General features: G+C 61.4%; 1 protein-coding gene across 2 annotated transcripts; it reads right to left on the bottom strand.

Moving 5' to 3' along the window:
• Positions 1-427: 427 nt before the first annotated feature.
• On the bottom strand, positions 428-24,100 carry SEMA4B (semaphorin 4B). 2 transcript variants are annotated; one of them, XM_058294694.2, is made up of 14 exons: positions 23,897-24,100; positions 10,446-10,609; positions 10,239-10,301; positions 8,587-8,685; positions 7,906-8,017; positions 7,564-7,677; positions 7,284-7,435; positions 5,817-5,998; positions 5,569-5,719; positions 4,432-4,642; positions 4,231-4,346; positions 3,864-4,030; positions 2,327-2,412; positions 428-2,119 (listed from the first exon to the last, which is right to left on the bottom strand). In XM_058294694.2, the coding sequence occupies exons 1-14, from the start codon at positions 23,991-23,993 to the stop codon at positions 1,377-1,379; spliced, it is 2,457 nt and encodes an 818-aa protein (XP_058150677.1). In that variant the 5' UTR covers positions 23,994-24,100; the 3' UTR covers positions 428-1,376. The 2 variants fall into 2 exon arrangements, with proteins under 2 accessions (XP_058150677.1, XP_058150680.1); XM_058294697.2 differs by lacking the exon at positions 23,897-24,100 and adding an exon at positions 15,497-15,606.
• Between the last annotated feature and the right edge of the window lie 580 nt (positions 24,101-24,680).

Below are 24,680 nucleotides of genomic sequence, written 5' to 3'. Positions count from 1 at the left end.
GGGGTGACAGCAGAGGGATGGCACGTGGGATGGAACTGCTCTGGATCCTGACTGCGGGGGTGGTTCCGTGCACTTCCCCAGGTGCAGAGACTACAGAACTGTATACCGAAAGAAAACAAAGTCAGTTTTGCTCTATGACAATTTAAACACGAAAGTTTTTAAGAGTTAAAAAAAAAATAGGTGTCCTCTTATCCCTGCTGAACTGAAGGGTGGAGAGAGGAGACTGAGGTAGACCAAGGAATCCCCTGGGCGCGACCCTGCCACCCCTCCCACCTTCAGAATCAGGTGCCTCTGGGAGATGTAGTTGGCCAAGCTCTGGCTCCCAAGCCCCTGGAAAGAGGAGGCTTGGCACCACCCAGAATTCAGAGCCAGACCAACAGACAAGGGAGAAAGCAGCAGTCCTTTAGAAAGAAGGACCACAATTAGATTCCGTATCTTCAGATTTTATTAAAAAAAAAAAAAATTAAAGTGCATCTTATTTAAAAAAAACAATATAAAAACCCATGTAAGTTCAGGGCCATTGGGCAGTGTTACTATCCCTTAGGTTGGAGGTGCCAAGGGGTGAGGGTGCATGGGGCCTGGGAAGGGCACTGTTCTCAGGCGGAGCTGGGGGGAGACGCATGGTGAGGTGGGCCGCTGTGGGCTGGCCTGAGGAAGGCAGCAGTGTCTTCCCTGCAGTCCGGGGGGAAGGTGAGCGTCATGCCACAAAGCCCCTCCTGGGCTCACGAGGCCCAGACACTGTGGCCACAGCCTGATACAGGCGCAGAGATCCAGGTGGCAGACCCAAGCCCAGGCCTGGTGAGGGCCGTGGTGCCAGCCTCGCCCTGCGCTCCGAGGAGGTGTGACGATGACCACGAGGACATGCTCAGCTGGCAGGGCCCAAGGAGCAGCCGAGAGGCCCGAGCTGGCTCTGGCTCTGCAGAGGGGTTGCCTGTGGCAGTAGGATAAGATGGGAGGTGGAAGAGGCTAGCTGGTGAGGGATTTCCAACTCTGTCTGCAGCAACCACTCTGGACAAGTCCACATGCGCCCCGGGCGCGAGTAGAGGCCAGGAGCCCATGCCTTGGAGCGGCTGCCTGCGCGGCACTCTTCACTGTCCCTCATTTCACATTTTACTTGTGTTCTGAAACAAAGGGCTCAGTTTCTCTAAGGAGCACTGTTCTGCCCACCCGGCAGGCCCCTGGGCCCCAGACCGAGGCGTCCCTCAGCCCGGACCCCCGAGCCATGGTCGCCTGGCTTGCTGGGGCCTCTCGTGGGCTCAAGAGCACCAGGTTGCGCCTGAGGTCTGGCCGGCATCGGACGGGGAGCGCAGGTCCAGCGGCCCCTCTGAGCACTCAGAGCCCTTGAAGTCAGGGTGGCCTCCTCTAGAAATTCGCTCTCACACCACGGAGTCCCGAATCTCAGAGCCCAGGCGGACCCGGGGCCGGGGGCACACGGGGGACACTTCCACGTAGCTGTCCTGGACGCTGAGCGGCCTCTTCTCTGACTCGGTGAAGACCCGCGGCCCCGGCGGGCTGTCGGACAGGGCCTGGTAGCCTCGGTGGTCCAGCGGGACGCTGGCAGGGCTCACGCCGTTGAGCGGCCGGGTCTCGGGCGGCAGCACCACAGGCCGGGTCTTGGGGTGTACGCTGGCACACTCCCCCTGCTTCAGGAAGACTTTCATGCCGTCCCGGTGCCGGTAGAGGAAGAATAAAGCCAGAAGCACCACGGCGAGCCCAAACAGCACACACATCACCACGAACTCATTCCAGTAGGACTTGCCGGCGCCCCAGCTGGCCTTGCCGCCGGCCGGCGCGCTCACACGCGACGTGTTGATGATGACGGGTACGCTGGCGCCCCGGCCTGCGCTGGCCACCGCCTCCTCCTCCACCTCCTCGGGGCAGTAGCTGGCCACCAGCTGCCGGAAGCCAAACTCCAGGGACCAGCACTGGAACACCCCCAGGCCCTGCTGGCTGCCCACCAGCAGCAGGTCCCCCGTGGGCAGCACGCGGTAGGAGGCCGAGGCATTGACGGGGGCCCCGTTGTGCAGCCAGAGGCGGCTCGCCAGGTTGGAGAGAAGCGGGCAGGCCAGGGTGTTCATGGTGTTGGGGTGGAACTGGAAGTGCTCGCACGGTTTCTCCCCTGCGGATGGAAGCAGCATGGCTGAAGGCGGCTAGTGTCCACCAGGGCCGGGGGCCGCCCGCCTCTGTCTGGGGACCCCTAGGACCGCCTGAGGCTCCCTGCCCTGGGCCCTGCTTCAGAAAACGCATTTACGCCCACCCGGGCTCGGAAGCGCTGCAAGCAGATGCACCCCCAGGCCCCTCCTCCACGCCTTCATGAGCACCTTACCTGTTGGTACAAAAATCTGGGGTGGGATGGAGGAAACATTGCAAAGGTCCTTGGCACTGGTCCCCTCGATGTCCTGGACCCACGGCCTGAGGACCAAAGAGAGTCTGGAATAAGCCAGGAAGGCCCCTGGCCCGCAGTCACCAGTCCTGCAAGGGGCTGCCCTGGGCTGCTCTCTCACCCCTGCAGGGTTTAAATCGGCACCTCTTCTCTCTGTGCATTTCTGGCTTCAAATAAAGTTACTATGTGTGCTTAGAAAAGCCTGGAAGGCTTGCTGGATCTATACGTGTAAAGTCATGCATGTGCACTGATTTGTTTAATAAAGAATGAAAGTTTTGGTGCACACAGTAATCTTGGAAAACCCGACTAAGCACAAAAGATAAAACCACCGCAGAAACCACATATAATCCTACCACACAGGGACCGCCACAACGAAGCTTCCTGGGGTAAACTCTCCAGACATACCTATGTATACTCAAACGTGGTTTTGTTGTGTTTTTTTAAGGTTTATTTTTTCAGCCTTCCCCCCTCCTTTGTAGTTGCTGCCTGCTCTCTCTATCCATTTGCTGTGTGCTCTCTGTCTGCTGTCTTTTCTTTAGGAGGCACCAGGAACTGAACCCCGGACCTCCCATGTGGAAGAGAGGTGCTTGATCACCTGAGCCTCCTCAGGTGATCTCTCACTCTTTCCTCTTTGTGTCTCTTTTGCTGCGTCATCTAGTTGAATCAGCACACCGCACCTGCGTGCCGCACCAGTTTGCCTTCTCCAGGAGGCACCAGAAACTGATCCCAGGACCTCCCATGTGGTAGGTGGGAGCCCAATTGCCTGAGCCACATCCGCTTCCCATGCCTGGTTTTTTGAAATACAAAATCGGCACTAGGTATATCCTTAAGTGAAGCCAGCATACTACAAATGGGACAGAGATCATCTTTATTTAAAATATATATATTTTTATATATTTTACACATGAGAAAAATCTGAGATGATGTATACCAAAATCTCAAAATCTGTGATTCTCCCTGGATGGTAGCATTAGGGTTTTGTTGTTATTGTTTTATTTTAGGAGATAACCAGAGATTGAACCCAGGACCTTGTACATGCAAAGCAGGCACTCAACCACTGAGCTACACCTGCTCCTTTTTATTTTCTTATGCCTATTTTCTAAGTTTTCTATGTGAACACTTTACATTTCAAATAGATTATTCTGAAAACAATTTTAATGGGCTATTCCGAAGCCCTTACTTTTGGTTACTTAGACATTCACATTTCAGAACTGCGACAGTCCACCCTTGGCCTCCTCGTGTCCCGCTTTACAGATGAGTAAGGCAAACCGACCCTTTCAGCGGTGCTAATCACGTGCACGACGCTGCGCTATCCTCAGCCCGAGCCACTCTCCTTGGAGCTTAAGAAGGGCAGCCCGTTAGGTAGCCGAGGCCGTGGACCTCACTGAGGCCTGGGGGGATCCCGGGAGGCCCGGGGAAGGCGTCCAGGGCCACGTGCGTGGGGACAGGTGGGTGGGAGGGGGCCTGGGGGAGCTCTCACCTGGAGGCCAGCTCAGTCTGGTAGAGGCTGACGTGGGTGCAGCCAGAGCCGCTCCAAGCGCAGTAGGGGTCCCGGGCGAGGAGGCAGTCCCCACAGCTCTGGTACAGGCTGCAGTTGGCCACAGGCACCTGGATGATGCCCGAGTACGAGGCGGCATACAGAAGCCCCTGCAGAGCCAGACACCGGGGCTGAGGGGCCCGGAGCACCTGCTCGCGGGCCACCGCTCCCACTCCCAGGCACCCCCACTTTCTGATAGCTCATGGGGGTACGGAGCCTAGAGCCTGTGGCTTTTCCATCCTGCTGGGCTGAGCGGGGACTGCTTGGCAATAACGAAGGGGCACCCGGTGCTTGGCCTCCGCCCGCTCACCCTGTCGGCATCCAGAAGCAGGTTCTGCACGGGCTGTCCTGGGGAGAAGATCTGGAGCTCCTCGATGATGTGCACCCTGGAGCCCACACCCACCGCCTTGTGCAGCCGGCCATCACCTGGAGCGCAGACAGGGCTCAGCAGGCCGCCCACGCTGCAGCAGACCCCCGCCGCCCCCAAGCCCGCCCCACTGTCGGCACCCACCAGTGCCCAGGAAGAGGACGTCGTAGGTGCGGTGTAGGCCGCGCACTCGGTGCACGGCCACGCGCTGGTAGCGGGCCCGCGGCTGGGAGAGCAGCAGGTGGCTGCGGACCTGCCCGTCCATCAGGAAGTGGTTCTTGAGGAAGTTCAGCACGCGGTCCGGGAGCTGCAGGGACGAGTTGATCCTCCTCTCCCGAGCGCTGTTGGTGATGCACTGAGGGAGAAGGCGGCAGTGTGAGGGGAGCACCGTCCAGGGCAGCAAGCAGGCGGGGGCCCTGCCTCCCGCTGGACAGCAGGGGCGTGTGCCCACCCTCGGGAGCCCGTCTGGAGGCCCAAGGCCAAGGCGTGGCACGTGGGCAAGCCTAGGCCTCCAGCTGCCCCGGCTCCTGGCCATGCCTCCTCCGTGCTCACCCCACCCCCGGCCCGGAGACCCAAGAGCACGCTTCCCATTGCCGTGGCACCCTCTCCCCGGATGTTCAGGGAGCCTGGCTGACCGAAGCGTCCTGGTGTGGCGGGCACTGTTGCTGCCCCGTCCCCAGGAGGGCCCACTCCTGCCCGGGGCTTCCTGCGTCTGCCTGAGGGAGTTCTCTGTGGGAGCCGAAGCTGCGACAAACTGAGTGACCCTCGGCCGGGAGTCGGTGACAACACCCAGGGGGCAATTTTGAGATGTGCCCCGTGGTCTCAGGGGTCCCGAGCGGGCCTGAGCGCTGGTTGCCACGCCTTTCTTTGCTCTTCTCCCCCCCTGCATTTTTCTGTCCCCTCACACTACTTCTGGGGATCACTCCATCCTTGTCTCCAGGTCTGCTTTTGGGGGAGCCCCTTAGGCTGGAAGGAAAGACCCTGTGACGGCCATGGACTCGGGAGTTAGGTGAGACCCAGCCCCTGTCCTCAAGGAGCTCGGGGTTGTGTGGGGGAGAGGGCTGCACGGACAGACACTGCGGGGGCTGCCCGGCCCCAGGCGGGCGGGAAGGGTTGCTTCGAGCCCGGCAAGACAAGCAGGCCCCGGCTCATGGCCCCGCGGGAGAGATGAGAAAACAGATTCCGAGAAGCCAAGTGACCTGCCCACGGCCAGTCAGCCTCCGTCCCGGTGTGGGGGCCCATCTTTCCCGCCCACCCCTGGGTGCAGAAAGGAATGCCCACCGCTCCAGGCCGGGGCGTAGGCACCAGCTGCGTCATGGTGTGCCACTGCTGCGTCTCGCGGTTCACCTCCTTGTACAGGCCGTCGAAGGCCCTCTGCACGTCCTTCATGGAGAAGACACAGACGGCGGAGCCCTCCGTGGCCCCCCTTTGCCTGCCAGGAAAGGGCCGGATCAGCCCGCGAGCCCCGAGGCGCCCCCACGGCCGGCCACCCGTCTCGCTCCCAGCCCCCGCGGGGCCAGGGGACCCACCACTGGGAAGTGAAGACCCCGTAGAAGAGGGTGTCGTGCCAGTCCTGGGGGCTGGGGCTCAGGGTGAACACGTCCTGCAGCACGTTGAACGGGAAGCCGTCGTCGGGCCGGGAGCACAGCAGCTGGGCCTTCAGGAAGGACGTCCAGCGCTGCTGCAGCACCCGCTCGCCGCCCTCATCACCCTGCAGGGAGCGAGAGGCTGGGCTTAGGCGTGAGCCAGTGTCCTCAGAGGGCGCTGAGGCGACTTCAGGAATGCAGTGCGAGCCAAAGTCAGCACCGAGCGACACGGAAAAGCAAGGAAACGCGGAGGCGAGCGCCGGTCCCCAGGAGGCTGTGCGAGCAAATGCCAGCACATTCCTTACTGTGGCTGAAGGGGCCAGGGACAACAGGGAGAGGTGTCCATGGCTTACTGCTGAGTGAAGAAGGGAATGTCCATGGCTTACTGCTGAGTGAAGAAGGGAAGCTAGAGAGCCCCACAACAACTCAGGCATGCAAGTAATTAAAAAATGATAGAGCTACTGTCGTGTTACTTTTAATAATACAAATATGTAAAAAGATAAGCAAGGAATATAAAACAAGCGGTGGGAAGCAGATTTGGCTCAATGGATAGGGCATCTGCCTACCACATGGGAGGTCCAGGGTTCAAACCCAGGGCCTTCTGACCTGTGTGGCGTGAGCTGGCCCATCGCCAGTGCTGATGCGCACAAGGAGTGCCCTGCCATGCAGGGGTGTCCCCCGCATAGGGGAGCCCCATGCACAAGGAGTGCGCCCTGTAAGGAGAGCCGCCCAGCACGAAAAAAGTGCAGCCTGCCCAGGAATGGCACCGCACACATGGAAAGCTGATGCAGCGAGATGATGCAACAACAAAATAAAAGAGACACAGATTCCCGGTGCCACTGACAAGAATATAAACAGACACAGAAGAACACACAGCAAATGGACACAGAGAGCAGACAACTGGGGTCGGGGAGGGCTAGGAAGGGGAGAGATACAAATAAAGAATAAATCTTTAAAAAATTAAAAATAAAACAAGTGGTCACCTCTTGCAATGGGATTTTCACACTAAGTGTCAACCTTTTAGGTATTGCCTACTACATTTCTATAAGCGATACGTGGGTGAACTGATTTAAGCTGCGAGATGAATATCGTCGTTTTTCCCATGTAACAGATGAGGGAGCTCTTCAGCAGAGGGGAAAGGGAATGCCCAAGGTCACACGTGCAGCAGGCCTCCAGAATCTGGGCCCTTAATCACGCTGCCACACGGCCTTTCCCCCTTGTAGGTGATTTGTGTGTGTGCTCTTCTGTATTTTCTCATGTTTGAAGTAAAAAAACATAATGAGGGGTATTTTCATTTAGAAAGAGAGAGAGCAAAGCCTGCAGCCGAGCTCTTCCCCTGGGAGGGCAGGGGAGGTGCGGATCTGCAGCCCCCAGTGTCTGCGGGTGCCCACGCGGCAGCCCGCCCCTCACCTTGCAGATGCGCGCAATGCGGGACACGATGGTGTTCTCGAAGAACTCGAACTCCTGGCCGGTCTCACTGAAGAAGAAGTAGATCTTGTCATCGTCGCCGTGCAGGCTGCCCAGGCTCTCGGGGATGTAGGCCGAGGCCACAAAGGCTGGGTCTGCGGGACCCCGGGGGACAGAGTCAGCCCCGGAGTCCCATCCGGGTCTGGGGGAGAATGCCCCCTCCCCCAGAGCTCCCGTCACGGCCAAGGGCACGGGCCGGGCACTGCCCGGGGGAGGACTCCACCTTGCAGCCAGTTGAGAGAGCCCTCCGTCTTGGTGGGCCGGGGGCTGTGGCTCCGGGAGATGGCGGGGTCGTTCCCCTGGAAGCTGCTGACCGTGCCAGTATAGAGCTCCCCATCTGCCAGGAGAACATTCCCTTGGGAGTGGCCCGTGGCACGGCCCCTCTCCCCGCTCAGGGCCTGAGCGACCCTAGCACTGCCCACATCTCACCCGGGGAGGGGAGGGAACAGGAAATGGGAAAAGCCAGACCTGGGGGCCACACAGGCCCTGGGAATCAGCATCTGGTGGAGGCCCCCAGCTCCAGCCCAGGGCCCACCCTGCCACCCACCCTACTCCCAACACTCACCAACCACCAGGGCCGTGGACTTGAAATTTGGGTCAAAGGGACAACGGCCCTTCCCATCTTCCAGAAGGACATTCCCCGCCTTGTCCTGGGCCAGACTGAAGTTCTCCATGTTCTGCAGGGCGCAGACAGGGAGCAGGTGAGCTGAGGGGCACACCCGGGAACGAGGGGTGGGCGCAGGTGGGACAGGAGGGCCAGAGGAGGCCGCCCTGCCGGGGCAGGCAAGGTGACCGTGAGCCAACGGCCACAGCCCTCCTCCCCGCCAGTGTCCATCGCAGGGTCCCCATTAGCCATGTCTGACAGAGGCGGCGAGGCTTAGGAAGGTGACAGGAGCCACCAGGCAGGCCAACCCAGGCCCGCCTGACTCCAGAGCTGGTGCTCTGGGGCCCAGCCCCCAAAGGCCACCCTCTGTAAGGGTGTGTGCACTGGGACAGCTGGAGGAAGCAGAGGGCGGTGGCAGGGCGTGGGCCTCTAGGACCTTTGTCCCAGGTGATCTCATGTGCCCTCTTCCCCTGTGACTGGCCCCACTGCCCGGCCAGGGTTGGGGGTTGGAGTGATGGCCTCAGGGCTCTAGGCCCAGTGCGCCTCGAAGCTGCCCCCTGGCCCTGACGGCCACCGATGCTCAGGGCTGGAGAGCAGCACCCCAGGGCGGGAAGAAGGGCAGTTCCCAGGGGAGACACTCACGATGTAGGTGCAAACGGGGCTGAAGGCCCCCGTGCCACAGGTGAAGAGATGGCTGCTGTTGAGTGGCAGGAGGATCTTGACGTAGTTTTGACAGTCACGCTGGGGGAAGGAGAGGCCGTCAGGGCCCAGGTCCGAGCACGCCACCAGGGGGCACCCCCGAGCCCTCCTGCTAGGCCCGAGCTGGTCCTGCAGCCGCTGCCCAGTGGAGCCTTCAAGTACCCAGTAAAGGGGAATCTGGGTGCCTCCGCCGGGCAGCGTCGACAGAGGGCCGCAGGCCGTGCGCTGGGGCGGGGGGGTCCCTAGGAACCAGTTCTGTGGTTTGCAAACATTTCTTCGGTCCTAGGGGGGAGGGGACAATCTCACCCAGCGGGCTGCCTTGGCTCCCCCAGGGTCCTCTTCCGAATCCCTGGTCCCTCCCAACCGACTTTGGGGGAGGATGCCACAGCATGGGGTGGGGGCACCGGGGGTGGGGGCACCTCAGCCCTGCCCCCCCCCAGTTCCTGGCCTCGGGCATCAACCCCCAGGGTGTCTGACTGGCCTCCACCCAGCTTCCAGGCCTGCTCCTGCGCCTTCCCTCGCAGCCCCTCCACCCCCTCAGCTCCCGGGTGGAAAACCTGGACCCCTTCCTCCCGACCCTGCCGCTCCCTCTTCAGCCCGGCCCCCCACTCGGACCATTCCTCGCTCCCTTTATTGAGGCCACCCTGGCCTGAGCCCCCATCACCTCCCGGTCCTCAGGGGGTCCCCCTGCCCCCGTCCCCCTCTGTGGAGGCCATTCACCCCTGCAGCAGAGCCGTCCTTCCAAAGCCCGGATCAGGCCCGTCACCCTCTGCTCGGTCCCCACGGGCCTCATTCAGACGGAGCCCAAAGCCCTGTTCCTTCTCCAAGTCCCGTGGTCAATCCCTCTCCTCCTCATCTGCGCGCAGGGGTCACTCTGACGAAGTGTACCTGACCACCTTTTAAACCGACTGGTTTCCGTCTGGTTCCCCCCACACACACGGTACCTCAGGTGCCTAAAAGCATCTGGGCCGAGCTAGGGCTTAAAAAGTATTTGTGAATCCGGGAATGGCAAATCGGGCAGTCGGGTGCAAACCTAAGTCCTGACCCCGAGCCCAGGGCTCCTGCCCCCTCCCTTAGCTGCCAGCTGCTGCGCTCAGGACTGGAGGCCTCTGCGCAGGGTGGAGAGTCCTCAGGAAGCCGGGGCTGGACCAGAACCGGCCACGACCCAACCAACACCTGACCAGGTTCCACCAGGCCTGCCACATCAGTCCCCTCTGCAGCGGGACACAACTTCCCACCCCGTGCTGCCCAGGCAGGAAGCGGACACTGACTCGGCATTCAATATGCACCAGGTGCCTCACACCCCTTGGTCCATCTAGCCCTCACAGCAAGTCCTGGAGCCAAGTGTCATCACCCCCGGGTTTCGGGCAGGGGCACTAAGGCTCCGAGAGGCGAATCACTTGCTCAAGGTCACAGGGGTGAGTGATAAGTACAGGGCTGGGGTTCAAACCCAGCTCTGGCCACCTCGGAAGCCCGTGCCTTTCCCGCCACACCTGGCTGCGACTGCTCCCGCCTCCTGCCTCCAGCCTGGGCCCAGGCCCACCACCTCACCTCCCTCCCTGCCACGGCCCAGGAGGCCTCCAGGGGGTGCTCACCTGGGGGTCCTTGCCCTTGAAGCTGCACTGCTGCTTCCTGTCGGCATCTGCGCGCCACTGAAGCTGGGAACGAGAACGGGGAGGGTACGTGTGCAAGGGGGGTGGAGGCCTCGCCGAGCCTCTCTGCCCCGTGCGCGTCGGGCTCAGTCCGGGTCAGGCTTCCTGCTTCTGTGCCCAGCCCGGATGGCCCTGGGCCGCCCTGCTCACCTCCTGGTACTGCCCTCCTGGCAGGAAGCTGAGGCTGCTGTTGAGGGCAAAAAGGGTCTCTCGGGCGCCCACATACAGAGTCTTGCCATCCCCGCTCAGCAGAAGGGCCGTGTAGTTGGAGACGTTTTCGGCTTCAAATCTGCGGGACGGCCGCTCCTCAGAGCCTGGAGAGAGGAAGATGGACTTCACCTGGGGGCCATCCGCCCGTGAGAAGCCTCTTGTACCAACCTCTAGAATTGGGGAGGTCAGCAAGGTGGTTGGTGACAAGGGGCTGGGGGGCCGGGGGAACAGGCCAGAAACGCTGGCCTCTCAAGCAGTATATAAGAAACGAAGGCGCAAGAACATTCATTACAGCGCCGTTCGTACTCGTGAAAATTTGGAAGCCAATGAGGTACCCAACCAGAGAGGATTGGGTGAAAATAAATGATGATACTCCATTCGATTGCATACAGCGCAGCTGGTAAAAATGACAATGCATTAGAAGCTCCAGAAAAACAAGCAAACAAAGCTGTGTACGAAAGGCACGGTCAAAATACAAAGCAAACTAAAAAAAAAAACAAACCTGATGGGTTTTGAGAACATAACAGAATACAAGAAAGGAAAATAAATTTAACACCCTCCTTCGAGTGGCTTTAGAACCAAAGAGAAGTAGATGTAAGCGCAGCCCGTTCCTTGGCCCTGCTGTGAGGACCATTTCCATCGGCAGCGCGGTGCCAGCGGCGGGCATGGTCTCCCCTTTCTAGCGCCACCCAGTCCCTCATGGAGGCCTTGCGGTCACTAAGCAGAATGGAGAGGTTATCACCCTCCACCTCGGAAGCGCTCAGGTACAAGAGGCAGTCACGGTGATGGGGGGGCGGTGGCGAAGAAAACAGTGGAATCTCCATTATCCCCAACTGAGTGAAGGCCACGAGTGACTGCCCATGGTCATGGAACAAGAAATAGAAGCGCGTTATTTGGGCAGTGTAAGCGGTAGAAAGCCTCATTCTTCTCAGCAGCAAGTCAAGTTATGTCTAAAGTCGACAAGCCAAGAAACAGTGGGCTTAGCATTTTATTTAACTATGTGCAGGAAACCACTCTAGAACAAAAACTCCAAGCAGTAGACAGTTTCCCCGTTTAAACAATCAGGCCTGGGGCTGGGGGAGATGGCGGCAGTTGCTGCTTTGCACAGTAAGCACAATTTTTTAATATACTTAAAAAAAATATTAACCATGTGCCAGGATCTTTGGTATAAATTTTTAAAATCTTTTATTGCTGTCAAATATGAAAAAACAAGGAAAGATATTTATTATGTACCGCTAAGTGAAAATGAAATTTATAAAACAGATTCTATTTTCTTTGGGAAAATATAAGCATAGGAAAAAATCCAGAGGGCTGAACCATGACATGTGGAAAAGCAATTTTCCCTGGGAGAATTACAAATTTTCCCTTTTCATTTGCCATCATTTTTGGATTTTCCACAATATGCAGGTTCTACTTGTCTAACGCAAAAGAGAGAAGCTGGAAGGAAGAACAAAAAAAGAAGGAAACATGTCCACCGATCCCCTATTGGTGCTTTGGGTGATGAATGAGTTTGGAGAGACATTATTTTAAAAATTTCAAGCGGCTGATGAGAAAAGAAAATCAAGCAGGAAGCAGCCACGCCAGCGGTAGCCTCAGGCACATCCTCACTGACCAGTGGGAGATGACCAGGTGCACAGGCGCAGCCTCTTGAAGCAGAAGCAGCGAAAAAGGCAACATGCCAAAAAGCAGTTAGAAAGACAGCTTCATGTGTGTTTACATGTCAAGTGGATTACATACCCCCAGCCTGGTTCCACAAAGGACGAGGAAATCACATAGAAAAGAAAGTGACGAAATAGAAACACTGAAATCAGAGGCAGGGATAAAACCAAATCTGAAGAAAACATCTAAACCAGAAAGGAAGAACAGATTCACACAAGCAGGCCATAAGGTCCTCATAGTCACTAGTGGTGGCCTGCCTGCACAGTTAGCTCTGAGCCTCCCAGTGGCCAAAGAGAAAAGGTAAATGAAGTTACCTTGTCTTCACTACCTGAGCGAGCAGGAACACATTAGGCTTTTTTTTTTTTTTAAGATATATTTATTTCTTTCCCCTTCCTCCCCTGCCTCCGCCATTGTCTGCTCTCTCTGTCCATTAACTGTGTGTTCTTTGTCTGCTCATTCCTGTCAGTGGCACCAGGAATCTGTGTCTCTTTTTGTTGCGTCATCTTGCTGCAACAGCTGTGTGTACAGCGCCACTCCTGGGCAGGCTGCACTTTTTTTGTGTGGGGTGGCTCTCCTTGCGGGGCGCACTCCCTATGTGTGATGCCACTCCTCGGCAGGCTGTGCTTTTTTCACACAGGGCTCCCCTAACAGGGGACAGCCCTGTGTGGCACAGCACTCCTTGCACACATCGGCATTGCGTGTGGGCCAGCTCACCACATGGGCCAGGAGGCCCTGGGTTTGAACCCTGGATCTCCTATATGGTAGGCGGACGCTCTACCAATTGAGCCACACCTGCTTCCCACATCCAGGCTTTTTATGAGCTTACTTCCCTAGGACAGCTGTGATCTGGAGGAGGTAAAGAGCCTCTTTTAACTCCTAACTCAGAGCCACTCCAGCCTCCAGGTCTTCTGCCCCCAATTCCTAACCCCTCACACGGAGGCCCAAGGAAAATCCCAGCACTAACCCGCCACTTTGTCCAGACCAGAAATTTCCCCGAAACATGGGGCCCAAGTGCATTGCTTGCACTTTATGCCGTGAGCCACCGGGTCCTCGGGAACAAGCAGCCTGATCTCCTGGTGAGCTGCTCCAGGAGGAGCCACCGCCCGGGGCAGCCCCTCTCCTGGGATGGTGCCGTCAGAGATGGTCCTAACTCCTTGCATCCCCGCAGCTACCCCGGGAAGCGGGTGCTATTATTATCCCCAGTTCACAGCTGAGGAAATGGGGCTTCCGCGAGCTTAAGCAACTTCCAGAGAGCAGACAAGCTGGCATGGAGGCCAGCACACCTGGTGCCGCAGGTGTGAGAGGAGGCCTGGGAACGGGAGGCGCCGGGGTGCCCCAGGTTCCCGGGGCGACTCCGAGGCAGGCGGTCCAGAGACCACGCTGAGAAGTGCAGCCCGAGCCCTTCCTGAGGGCAGCTCGGGGACCCTCGCCTCGCGGAGCCGCGGTTCTCCCCGGCATACCCCAAGGCCAGTAAAATAAAGTAAAAAGCCCACGGGAGCCTTGCGCGCAGTCAGGGAGACCCGGGCCAACAGCGCAGGCCCTCCTTAGCTTTGGCGTCCCTCCCACGAGAACTTCTGAGCGTGCGGGCTGGCTCCCATGTGCCAGTGCTTATCTGCCCGCAGGGAAGGGGGCACTGCTGTCTGGGCGGGCTCTGTACGTCTGAGAGGGAGGCCGCTCCAGAAACCTGTCCGGATACAGAGATGCCAAAGGTCAGAGGTAAGCCCCAGCTGGCAGCCCAGCCCCATCAGGCCTGGGAGAGGGGACGGAAGCCTGCCCAGGAGCCACCCCGCCCCACCAGCCCTCCAAACAAGCCAGCTGTCAGGAACCCCCGGGGCCTCCTCCTGCTAGGCCGGGGGCAAGAGGGGGGCTCATGGGCCTCCGAGAAGTGCCAGGGATTCCGCAGGCCAGGTGCTCCCTGTGGGCAGCCCCCTCCACACATGCCCTCGTTCCTCTGCCCAGAGTCCCCTCGGATTCAAAGCCATGGCATCCTGGCCCACAAGGCCCTCCCTCGTGCGCTTCCCCGGGCCTGGTCGGTGGACCCGCCTTCCCCCTGGGTGAGCCAGAGAGAGAGAGGAGGCGAGCAGAGAGCTGGGTTCCAGTCCTGCCTCTGCCCCTCGCCAGCCGTGAGCCCCCGGCACAAGAAGTCACTCAACCTCTCTGCTCCTCACTTTCCTTATCTGCAAAATGGGGGTAATGATAGCACCTCAGCTTAGCTGGCTGTCAAGAGAAGTGAGATTAAGAATGTAAATAATATTTTACATAATAACCCACGTAGACTGGCAGCTTTGCTCCCAACAACTGTGCACATATTATTCTAGCGCGCGCGTGCTGCCTGGCACACAGTCAACAGTCGGGCAAGTGGAACAAAATAAAAAAACAACCCCAAAGCCCTGCAGGAAAATCCAGCCCGGCGAGTGCTGTCAGTGGAACAGGGCGGCTCGGAGGAGCCGGGCCTCCCTCGTCCTTATGGCTACTCCGGGTGACTCTAACTACCCCTGTGCCCGCTCGCAGGGGGGTCTCGTGGCCAGAGGCAGGGGCGTGTGTTTGAGGCCTGCAGGAGTTGGGTCTGTGCTGCCTGGTGGCCCTGCCGGGAGGCCCAGGGGCCCAGGGCACCCCCACCCTGAGTGTGAGCACGGCCGTCTGTGCCGAGGCCTGCCCGAGCCTGTCGAGGTGCACGTGTGCGCGCAAGCCAGGCCGCAGGGCTTGTCCGTGCTTGCATGTTCACTCCTGCTGCCATTTGGAGGCAGGGGAGTTGGGGAGCCCTGCACTCGGCATCTGTCACTGCTGGTCAACCTCGGGGCCTTGACCTTGTTCTCTGTGCCGCTCCCCAGAGGGTCAGTTGGAGAGAGCAGGGCCTGCCTGAGGCTGGGGCCGGATGTCCCGCTGGAGATGAAACCAGCCTCTCCGGACAGGCCTGACCCATGGTTTCTCCAGGCCAGTGCGCCCCGAGGGCCAGAGCGACCCCCACGGGGGCGGGGTGGGGGTCGGCTAGGGGCTGCCCTGGCACCGGGCCTCCTAGGACAGGGCCTGTCGGGCGAGGCTGCCAGGGCCCCTGCAGGCCCCATGGCCCCAGCCCGAGCCCCAGGCCCGGGGCTTTCGACAGGAAGTGACGCGGGCACCACTCAGCCCCCAGCCTCAAGGCCTTCTCCCCTTCCCTGTGACTCAGCCGGAAGCCGGGGCTCTCTGAGGTGAGACAGGAACAGGGCTCAGGCTCTCCCCACCCCAGGCGGTCCCCACCCCGGCCAGGCAGGAGATGTGGCAGGCGTGACTCAGGGCCGCACCCGGCCTTTCTCCCCACCCCGGGGCTCCGGGCACCACCGCGAGACGCTGACCTGGCCCGGACATCCCCCTCTCCGCAGGCCCCAGCAGGACGGGGCAGGAAACGCCAGCCACCCTGAGCAGTCAGGGCAGGCTAGGTGGCCTGGTGCCGAGGGGTGGCCGGCAGCCGCTCTGTCCCTCAGCTCCACTCAGGTCCCCAGAGCGGGGCTGGGGCCCGGCAGGTCCCTCGAGAGACCCCGCTGAGCGCTTCCCCAGGTGTTGCTGAGCGCTTCCCCAGTTGTCGTGCCAGGTCACCAGCCAGAGCCCCGCCTCCGGGGCCGAGCGCCGACTCAGCAGTCATCAGCAGCAAACCGGGGCGGGGCGGTGACCTGGACGCACGTCCTGCCCTCCTACAGCCCAGCCCGGCGTGAGGACCGAGCCGCGGGCCAGACGCTGCTGCCACCAGGCCAGCGCCGGGGCAGAGTCCTCGGGCAGGGAAGGGTCGCCCTCGTGGAGGAGGGTGGGGCTGCGGGCCAAAAGCCTTCCCCTGGACCGAGGTGACCAAGAAGCGAATGGGCGAAGGACCCCAGGCCGGAGGGCGCGCACCGGGGAGAGCCTGCCTCCCACCTGGCCGCGGCCCCAGGGGCAGGCCAGAGCCCTGCCAGAGCCCCCCGCCGCCCCCCGCCCCACAGAGCCCCCAGCGGGGAACCTGTGCAGAATGCCCCCCTCCGAGCCCGCCCCCCCCCCACGACCACGGTCCTCTGTCCCTCTGCTCGGGGTGACTGTTCCCCAACAGCTCCTCTCCTGAGGCCTTTCTCCTCTCAACAGAGGCCTCCCCTTTCTCTGAGGAAATCAGGGCCATCGGGCATAAGCGGCCTCAACTTCTCGCCGGCCCCCAATTCTGAGAGTTGGAATCCTGTGTCAGCCCTCTCTCCACCGCCCAGAAAGCGGCCTTTTCCTTCACGTCCACCCTCCCCGTCCCCTTCCTCATCCAACTCCCAGAGAGAACGGTGGGGGAAGCGGACGTGGCTCAACTGATAGAGCGTCCGCCTACCACATGGGAGGTCCAAGGTTCAAATCAAACCCAGGGCCTCCTGACCCGGGTGGAGCTGGCCCACGTGCAGTGCTGACATGCACAAGGAGTGCCCTGCCACGCAGGGGTGTCCCCCACGTAGGGGAGCCCCACGCGCAAGGAGTGCTCCCCGAAAGGAGAGCCGCCCTGCGTGAAAAAAGTGCAGCCTGCCCAGGAGTGGCGCCGCACACACGGAGAGCTGACGCAGCAAGATGACGCAACGAAAAGAATCACAGATTCCCAGTGCCACTGACAAGAATGCAAGTGGACACAGAAGAACACACAGTGAATGGACACGGAGAGCAGACAACGGGGCGGGGAGAGAACGGTGGCGTGTGCCTCCGCCAGCCCCGAGCTCAGCAGGGTCAGCTCCGCCATGGCGGGGGACTCGCCCAACTGCCAAATCGCAGGCGCCAGGGGTGCGGCCTCCATCGCTGCCTGCAGGGGTCCTCTGTCCTGTAGGTCTCGGTGCCCCCAGAGTCCCCTCCGGGCCTCCACCGCTCTGAAAGCTAACCGGACGCAGCGCTTCCGAGGCACTTTACACGGGCTAAGGGTCATCCCCACTTTCCAGGCAAGCGCACCGGGGCAGTCGCCCAGCGTGGGCATGGACGTGAACCTGGGCTACCCGGGCCCAGGCTTCAGAATCCCAAGGACTTGCTCTTGAATGTTCCTGACCCCTGGGTCTGCCCTTGGCCCATCGCTTCAATGGCCCCCACGAGCAGGCCTTCCTCCCACGCACCAGTCAACCCTGCGTGGCAGGCCCCAGCACCGCCCCCGACCCACCCCTTGGCTGGTCTCACGTCTCTGTGGGGTACCACTCACCCACCTGGAAACCTGCGGGTCACACGTCCCCACCCACAGACATCCGACCCATAACCAAATGCTGCCAACGTCCTTCCTCAGTATTTCCAAACCCATCCCCTCACTCTCCCCGCCCCAGCCCTGAACGTCCCAGCAGGCCCCTGCCTCCACGCAGCCACAGGGCCATCTGGGAACTGCCCCTCTCCCCTACAAAGCCTCGATGGCGCCCCACTGTGCAAGCTCCTGGCTCTCCGTCCCTTGTCACATCCTCCTCCCCTCCGGGAGGGGCACACCATGCTATTCCTCATCTCCAGGTCCCTGCTCAGGCAGCTCCCCAGCCCAGATGCCCTTCCTTTTGACTAACTCCCACTCATCCTCGGAGAGTCAGCTTGCTTTCGCCTCCTCCAGGAAGCCTTCCTGAATCCCCACCGGGCGAGGGCCTCTTCTCTGCGCTCCCATTATTCCCAGTTCCCAGCTCTCGCTGGCCGCACTGTTTGAAGAGGACAGGCTCCCCCCACCCATCTCTGCCACCAGGATGAGAGCTCCCCTCTGCCTCCTTTCCATATCCATATCTGTGTCGCCTGGTCAGGTGAGTTTCAAGAAGTTGCTCAGTAAGCATCTGCTGATTGCATAAATGACCAAGTCCTAAGCCCCTGCTTCAGGTCCAGGGAGGGGCCCAGGTGCAAAGGGGGTGTCTGGGGGTCCCGAAGCTGTCATGCTTGCAAGAGCGTGTCTGTGAGGCACTGTGCCCACGCCGAGCCCTCCCCAGGTGCTCAATGCTCCATGCTGGAATCCCTGGGTCCAGAGACAGAAGTGCGAAACCCGGAAAGAAGCGCTGCAGGGAGAGAGGAGGCAAGCCAGAGGAACCAGAAAGGGCACTGGATGGGGAGTCACAAGACCTGTGTGGGACTCGGGACTTAGCACCGATCAGCTGTGCAACCCTGGACACGTTGCCTGCCCTCTCTGAGACAGGGCCTCGAAGGGTTGCCAGGAGGACCAAACGATGGAGCAGAAGGCAGCGTGGAGCTCTGCTCACCCCCAGCCACGGCCCTCACCTCGCCCTCGCCTCCCTTCCTCCCTGCTCTGGCTCGGGACCTTGTCCACGTGCAAGGTGAGCAGCATGCTTTCCCTGCGTAATATCCAGCAGTCAGGCCTGACTCACAAACCCAAGTCTGCAGGGAAGCAAGGGATGAGGGCGGGTGGGGTGCAGCCGCCGGGAGCCAGGAGGCCCCTCTGAAGGCTTAGCTCCAGTCGCCTGCTGCTACCTGGAATGGGAGCCTGGCCTTGCCAGGTCTTGAGAGAGCCCAGAAGCTCTGGATTTTTACATATAATTTCCTCAAGTTCTACATAGCAGCAGCTAACTAAAACCTTTCTAAAACACAAGGAGGCCAAATAAATACACCTCCAGGCTCGACCTGGCCCAGTGACCCCGGTTTGCAAGCCTGTGCTGGCCCTCGGTCCCCCGTACCCCACGATCCTGCTCTCCTCCCCGTCAGGGCCCTCGCCTGGATCCTAGCCCTGTCCAGGGCGATAGACTCCTTTACCAAAGAGAAACACGCAGCCTGTCAGTTATTCCAGGGCCGAGTGGCCATTTGCTTCTTTTGGACATTCCGCGGGTGTAGCGGGAGGCAGCTGGCTAGAGGCACGGTGCTGGGGCCCGAGCTTGGTCCCCGACCTTTCCAGCGTGGGGCCCTGAGCACTCGCTGCTGCTCGGAGCCTCAGTTCCTCTCCTGTACACAATGGGCCAGGGCCACCTCCACACCCGGGGACAGCGCCTGGCACCCGGGGGGCCGGGGACGATCCGTGATGGGTGGTTTGCGTCCCTCTTCCTGTTAGCGCCTCCCCCAGAGAAGGGCGAGGGGAGGCCGAGAGGAGGCGGGTCAGGTGATGGGGCCCCTCTTCGGGAGTCACGGTAGAATGAGGGGTTTCTGTCTACGAGCTACTGTGCCCTCACCACAGACCCCCACCCCTCTGAATCCCACGAGGCTGCCGGGAGGGGGGTCTCGGGACCCCTGAGCGTAGCAAAGAGAGTTCCCACGGAGAAGAGGGAAGATCACAGGCTTGGCAGGTGGGGCTGTGTGACTTGAACAAAATAGGTGACCTCTCTGAACCTCGGCTATCTCATCTGTCCTGGGGAGTAATTCCACCCGCCAGGCGGACGGTCCACGTGGAAAGCCTGCTGCTCCCGCAGCGCTTCACCTGCTAATTCCCCTCGCCTTCCCCCTGACTGCTGGGAGCAAACCTGACGGTCCCAGCTGTGCCGCTGGTGAGCTGGAGGGCTGGCTCCTGCCCTGCGGTGGAGATGGTCACCCAGGAGCGGTGGCTAAAGAGCGACCAAGACCCAGCAGGGCTAGGAGCAGAGGACAGGCTTGTGCCGAGAACGGCAGGAGGTGGGGTGGGCCTCACAGGACCTCAGGTATCTGTCCCCAGACCGCTACCCCTGTGGATGACACTGCCTCCCCTGCGCAGCCGGAAGTGCTGCCAGGGCAGGGAGGTCAGAATGCTCGGAGAAGAGAAGGGAGGGCTAGCCAGGCCACAGCAGCTGGAGAGGGACTCCCAAGCGGGCAGCCGCCCCCAGAGCCGACCTGCCGGGCGGCAGGTTCCGGGGCTTCTCGGCCCGGGGAGGCCTCTCGGGCCCCATACCTGCCTCTCCACCGATTCGAGCCCAGGTCCTACGGGGACGCAGGAAGGAGCAGCGGACGGCATGACCCGAGCCCAGGCACCGTGCCACCCCGTCTCCCTTGCCTGGAAGGGAGCGTGCAGGTGCATCCAGATGCACCCCCGAAGGGCTGGGTTGTACAAGCTTAGAGCTTCCCTGGGCTGGCATTTCAACACCCAGCTGGATGTGGGCATGCAAAGGGCAGAGAGAAGCAGCAGCGAGGGGCACGGGCCAGCCCCAAGCAGAGGAGGTTCTCAGGGCAGAAGAAAGGGCTGCAGCAGGAAAGCTTTAAAAAAAAAACAACGGGCTCGATGAAGCAGGACCCCCGGGGATGCCCTGGAATCAGCCCTTGGCGGAGTGCAGGGTGGGCTGAGCACCCCTCCGTTCACTGGCACACACTGTGAATGGTGCCTCCCGGAGCTGAGCATGGTGGGCAGCCCTGGCTGGCAGGGGCCAGGTCTTGGCACCCCACACCTCACACCTGGCAGAGAGCCCCCATACAGCCAGCACACCAAACTGCTGCAAAGAACCTCACAGAACAAGGCTGGTGGGGAATTTCCACCACTGCGGCACCGAGGCTGCTGCCCGGCTCTGGGGACGGGCACGTGCCAGGCACCATGCCAAACACCTCGCATACATTATTCCAAGGAATCCTCCCCAAACCCTGGGAACTGGGTCCTGCTCTTGCTCCCCTCTTGCCAACGTGGAAACGGGCTCGGGGGAGGCAGGTGGCTTGCCCGGGTCGTGCGGCGAGTGGCTGTGGCAGCCAGGTCCACTGGCGCCCCACGGCCGAGCCCTTCCCAGGCTGCTCAGAAGGGCTGGGCGAGGGCTCAGGTCCGCTGAGGTTCTGTAGAGGAGGGAGGCCAAGAACCAGGTGGGAAGAGATTCCCAGTGGCCTCTCGGGCAGCCAGGACCCCGGGGGCGTGCCCGCTCTCTCTACTCCACGGGGCTTTGTTTGCAGGCCTGCAGATTTATTTCCAATCTGCTTCAGAAACACTGTGTCCAGAGCTTTCCAGCCAGGCACTCCCGGGGCAGGGGGGATTCATAACTCCCTTTATTTGTCCAAATAAGGGGACCCGTAGAAAACTCGGGTGAGCCAAAGGAGCAGGTTTGTTTTGCTGCTTTGCGCATGGCCAGGCTGGAGGGCACTGGGCCTCGGGGCTCACGCACCCAGCCCGGGGTTTCCACTCAGCATGCTCGTTGTGCCCCATCCTGCTGACACGTCGGTCCCGGAACCCCAGGCAGCCCGGTTTCCAGCGGCACAGAACCTGAACCCCGAAGGCCTCTTTGACGGAGTCCTTGGACAGGGACTAGTAACTTCTTAAGGACCCTGCTCGCCCTGCTGACCGTGGAGCCCTCAGTGACTCCCCATCCTCCCTTCCCCACCGGCCACTGGGTGACATCACAGTAGGGGACCCCTTCCTGAGAGCCCCAGGAATCTGCCCCTTATCCACTGGAACCTTCCCGGTGAAGGACCCCAGGCGGCAAGTAAACTGGACCCGAGGCCTCCAGGGATTTTGTTTTAAACCACAGCCATGGCTCACTGTCCATCTGGGCCCTTGGGAGGCTGGGGTGGGAGATTAGTAGGGGTGGGCAGGGTGGCAGGAAAGGGGGCGTGGTCTCCCACTCCACGCCTCTGTCCCTGTGCTGGGAGGGAAGGGTCCCGGCATCCCAGGGCCACCACGGGGCAGCAAAGTAGGCACGCTGCCAGGAACGACTAACGAGCCCCTGGGGAAAAGGCAAGAAGCCGCCTTAGGCTGTGCCAGAGGGTGAGCCCGGCGGCGCTCCCTTCTGGGGCGCCCAGCCAGCCGGAAGGAGGGGAGGTGGGTACCGGGGCCTGGGGGAGCCAGTGAGGCGAGCACTCCCGGGTGTGCGGCAGCTCGGCAAAGTGTGGACGTGTGCTCCCAAGTGCAGGTGTCCACGTGCAGCCAGCCTATGTTGGGGCCTCAATGGGATGGGATGGGATAAAGGGGTCCCCTCCAAGTGGACCCAGCCCCAAGGACAGAGCGGGCAGGGCCTTTTTCTCTAGGGTGCACAGCTTAGCAAGCAGAGCATGGACTCCCTTTCAGCCCCCCTGACCGGGCACCTCTGACGAGCGTGGCAGCCCTGACGGGTGAAGCAGGTGGCCCGCGCGGGGCGACTAGTGTGCACCCGGAAGCCTGGGCTGTGGCCTGGGGACAGCCATGACTTTGGGGGTGGGCCAGGTCTTGAGCTGTGTGGGCAACAACCCAATGTTCTAGCTGTCATGTGGACCTCCTCCCGGCTCCCCGCTTCCAGGCGCCCCACGAGTGCCCCCATCCAGTTCTAGCGTTGGGCACAAAACCCATTGTTTGACAGAGCCCCATGAGCTAGCCTGGCTTCCCAGGCCCGAAGTGGAGTCCAACAGAGCACCTGTCCCCACCTCGTGCCACCTTCTCCCAACACAGAGAGCAAAGGGGCTGTGGCCACAACAGGAAAAATAGCAAGGTAGCAGGCCTGGGTCCGGAAACACCTGTTTACCCTCCCTTCCCGGAGCGCCCAAGGGGCTCTGGGCACTGCCCCTGCCAAGGAGGGATCATGCCAGCACTGTGCAAGGTGTGCAGGGGAGAGGGGAGCAGGGGCGAAGAGAAGCCTGTGCTCAGCCCATAACAACAGCGAGAGCTGACACCAGGAGCCTCTCTGCACCTGGAGTCCTGTCCTAGGGACTTTTCAAACACGAACCCACTTAATCCTTGAGGGAGGTGCTATTATTACCCCTCTTTTACAGAGGAGGAAACCAAGGCCCAGCGAAGTTACATAACTTGCTCAAGGTCACATAGTTACTAAGCGGCAGGGCAGGACTTGAACCCAGGTCATTTCAGTTCCATCCTGCAATACTGCAGGTGGGGTTCTCAGGCTCCAGTAGAGCCCTGCCTTAAAATGCTGATTCTGCTCCTCTCTCCTCTTGTAAATGGGGTGCTTTTAGGGGTGGGGATGCTCTAAGAAGAAAGGAGTCTGGTACAGTTTCCGTCTGTAACCTCTAATTTAGCCATCCTTTATCCTAATTCATACAGCGTAACCAACCAACCACCGGCTTGGGTACGTGTGTTGGGCACCTGTACACCTTATGCCCAAGTAACACACCTTATGTGTAGTTTCACCACATCCCAAGACAGCCTTGAAAGGTATCTGTGACTCTGCCCATTTTGCAGATGAAGAAACTGAGGCTCGGGGAAAAGAGGTATCAGCCCAGGAGGAGAAATGGGCTTGGGATCCAAGCCTCTCTAATTCCAAAGCTGAAGGACCTGGGAAGGGCCGGATAAGGAACCAGGTGAAAGGGGCGGCAGGAGAGGGGAGAGCGGAGCTGGAAAGGGAGGGGTGCGCGCAAGCAGAGGTGAGCGCCAGGCGCCCTATCTGGGGGCCCGTCTGGAGGTCCTGCCGCGTCCTGCGGTGTCGGGGCCTGGGGTTGCGGTGTCGGGGCCTGGGGTTGCGCCAGCCAGAGCGGAGGCGCGGGAGGGAGGACTGGCTGTGGCCCTGCCGCGGCTCCCAGGGCCCTGCCGCGACTTGCCGGGAATACCAACAGCCCAGGGTTTATGGGGCAGCAGGCACGGCCCCCGCCGCCCGCGCCGCCCCCGGGGGCCGCACTGGGCCGGCTCGGATCAGCATCGAACACAAGCAACGGGCGGGCGGGCCCACGGGGGCCAGCGCCCGGCTGCCCCGCCACCGTCCAAAGGGCACCCTCCAAGGGGGCGCGGCGGACCCCCTCCCCGCCCCGAAAGCGAGTGGAAGAAAGGGGCCGGTGGCCCCGCAGGCTCCCTCCCTCCCTCCTTGCGGCGCTCTGAAAAGCCGAGGGTCCTAATGGACCCTTGGCCTGCGACAAGCCCCCTCCCCTCCCTCCTTTGTCACCGCCACCGCGGCACCCGCGCGTCGGCAGCCGCCCTCCCTACCCCCGAGCCCGGCCCGCGGGGTGGCCCCGGCACTCACCGAGCGGCAGGCTGATGCGGGGGACGAGCGCCCGCGCGGGCGGCGGCAGCAGCAGCAGCAGCAGGAGCAGCGGCGGCCCCGCGCTCCCCCGGCCCATCGCGGCGAGCCCCTCCGGCAGCGGCGACCCGGGGCGTCCTCCAGCGGCGGCTCAGGCGGCTCAGGTGGCTCCGCTCTCCTCGGGGCTGCGGCTGCGGCCCCGCCCCCGGCTCTGCCTCCGGCCCTGGGGGAGAGGGGCAGGAGGCGCGGTCAGTCACGTGGGAGGCGATGGCAGCCCCCGGCCCCGCGCTCCGGCGCCCCGCTCCGCTGGCTCGGCTGCGGCTCGTCCGCGCGGCGGCCCCTCTGCAGGCCGAGGAGGGGCGGGAGGAGGAAGTCGGCTGGGCCCTGCCCCTCCTGGCCCTGCGCCCGCCCTGCGCGCCCGCCCCCTCCCCCTTCCCGGGCGCAGGGTGCGCCTGCAGGGCACTCAGCCCGTAAATCGCCAGCCTCGGCGGGCGCGGGGAGAGGGGGACGCCGAGCCGCAGCTCCCCGCCCCCACCTCGGGCCCGCCCACCGCCGCCGGCCAGGGTCCCTTCCGGCCCCTCGGGGGCCTTCAGTCCGCCCGTGCATTGGGGGACAAGCGTGGGTCTCTCCACTGGGCGCCTAGTGCAGGTGGGGCCTTGTTCTCCTCCCTTTGTAGAGCCCCCCCCCCCTGCCACCCACTTGGCACCCACTTGGTGACCAAATGAACTCTCGAGCTGCTTGCTTCTAAGGCTAATTTCTACAGGGTCACGCCAACCCAGAGCTTGGC

The sequence above is a fragment of the Dasypus novemcinctus genome, chromosome 3 (genome assembly GCF_030445035.2).
Source record: "Dasypus novemcinctus isolate mDasNov1 chromosome 3, mDasNov1.1.hap2, whole genome shotgun sequence".
Classification (NCBI taxonomy): Eukaryota; Metazoa; Chordata; class Mammalia; order Cingulata; family Dasypodidae; genus Dasypus; species Dasypus novemcinctus.
The sequence above is the reverse complement of the archived record's forward strand: the minus strand, read 5'-3'. Positions and strand labels throughout refer to the sequence as shown.

What these genes read in the sequence shown, in the direction of transcription:
- SEMA4B (XM_058294694.2), bottom strand. Translation starts at nt 23,993, where the DNA reads ATGGGCCGGGGGAGCGCGGGGCCGCCGCTGCTCCTGCTGCTGCTGCTG. An exon ending in GCCCCGTTTGCACCTACATC is followed by an intron (nt 8,018 to 8,586) that starts GTGAGTGTCTCC and finishes TGCGCCCTGCAG; the next exon opens with AACATGGAGAACTTCAGTCT. An exon ending in CAGACTGAGCTGGCCTCCAG is followed by an intron (nt 2,413 to 3,863) that starts GTGAGAGCTCCC and finishes TTTGGTCCTCAG; the next exon opens with GCCGTGGGTCCAGGACATCG.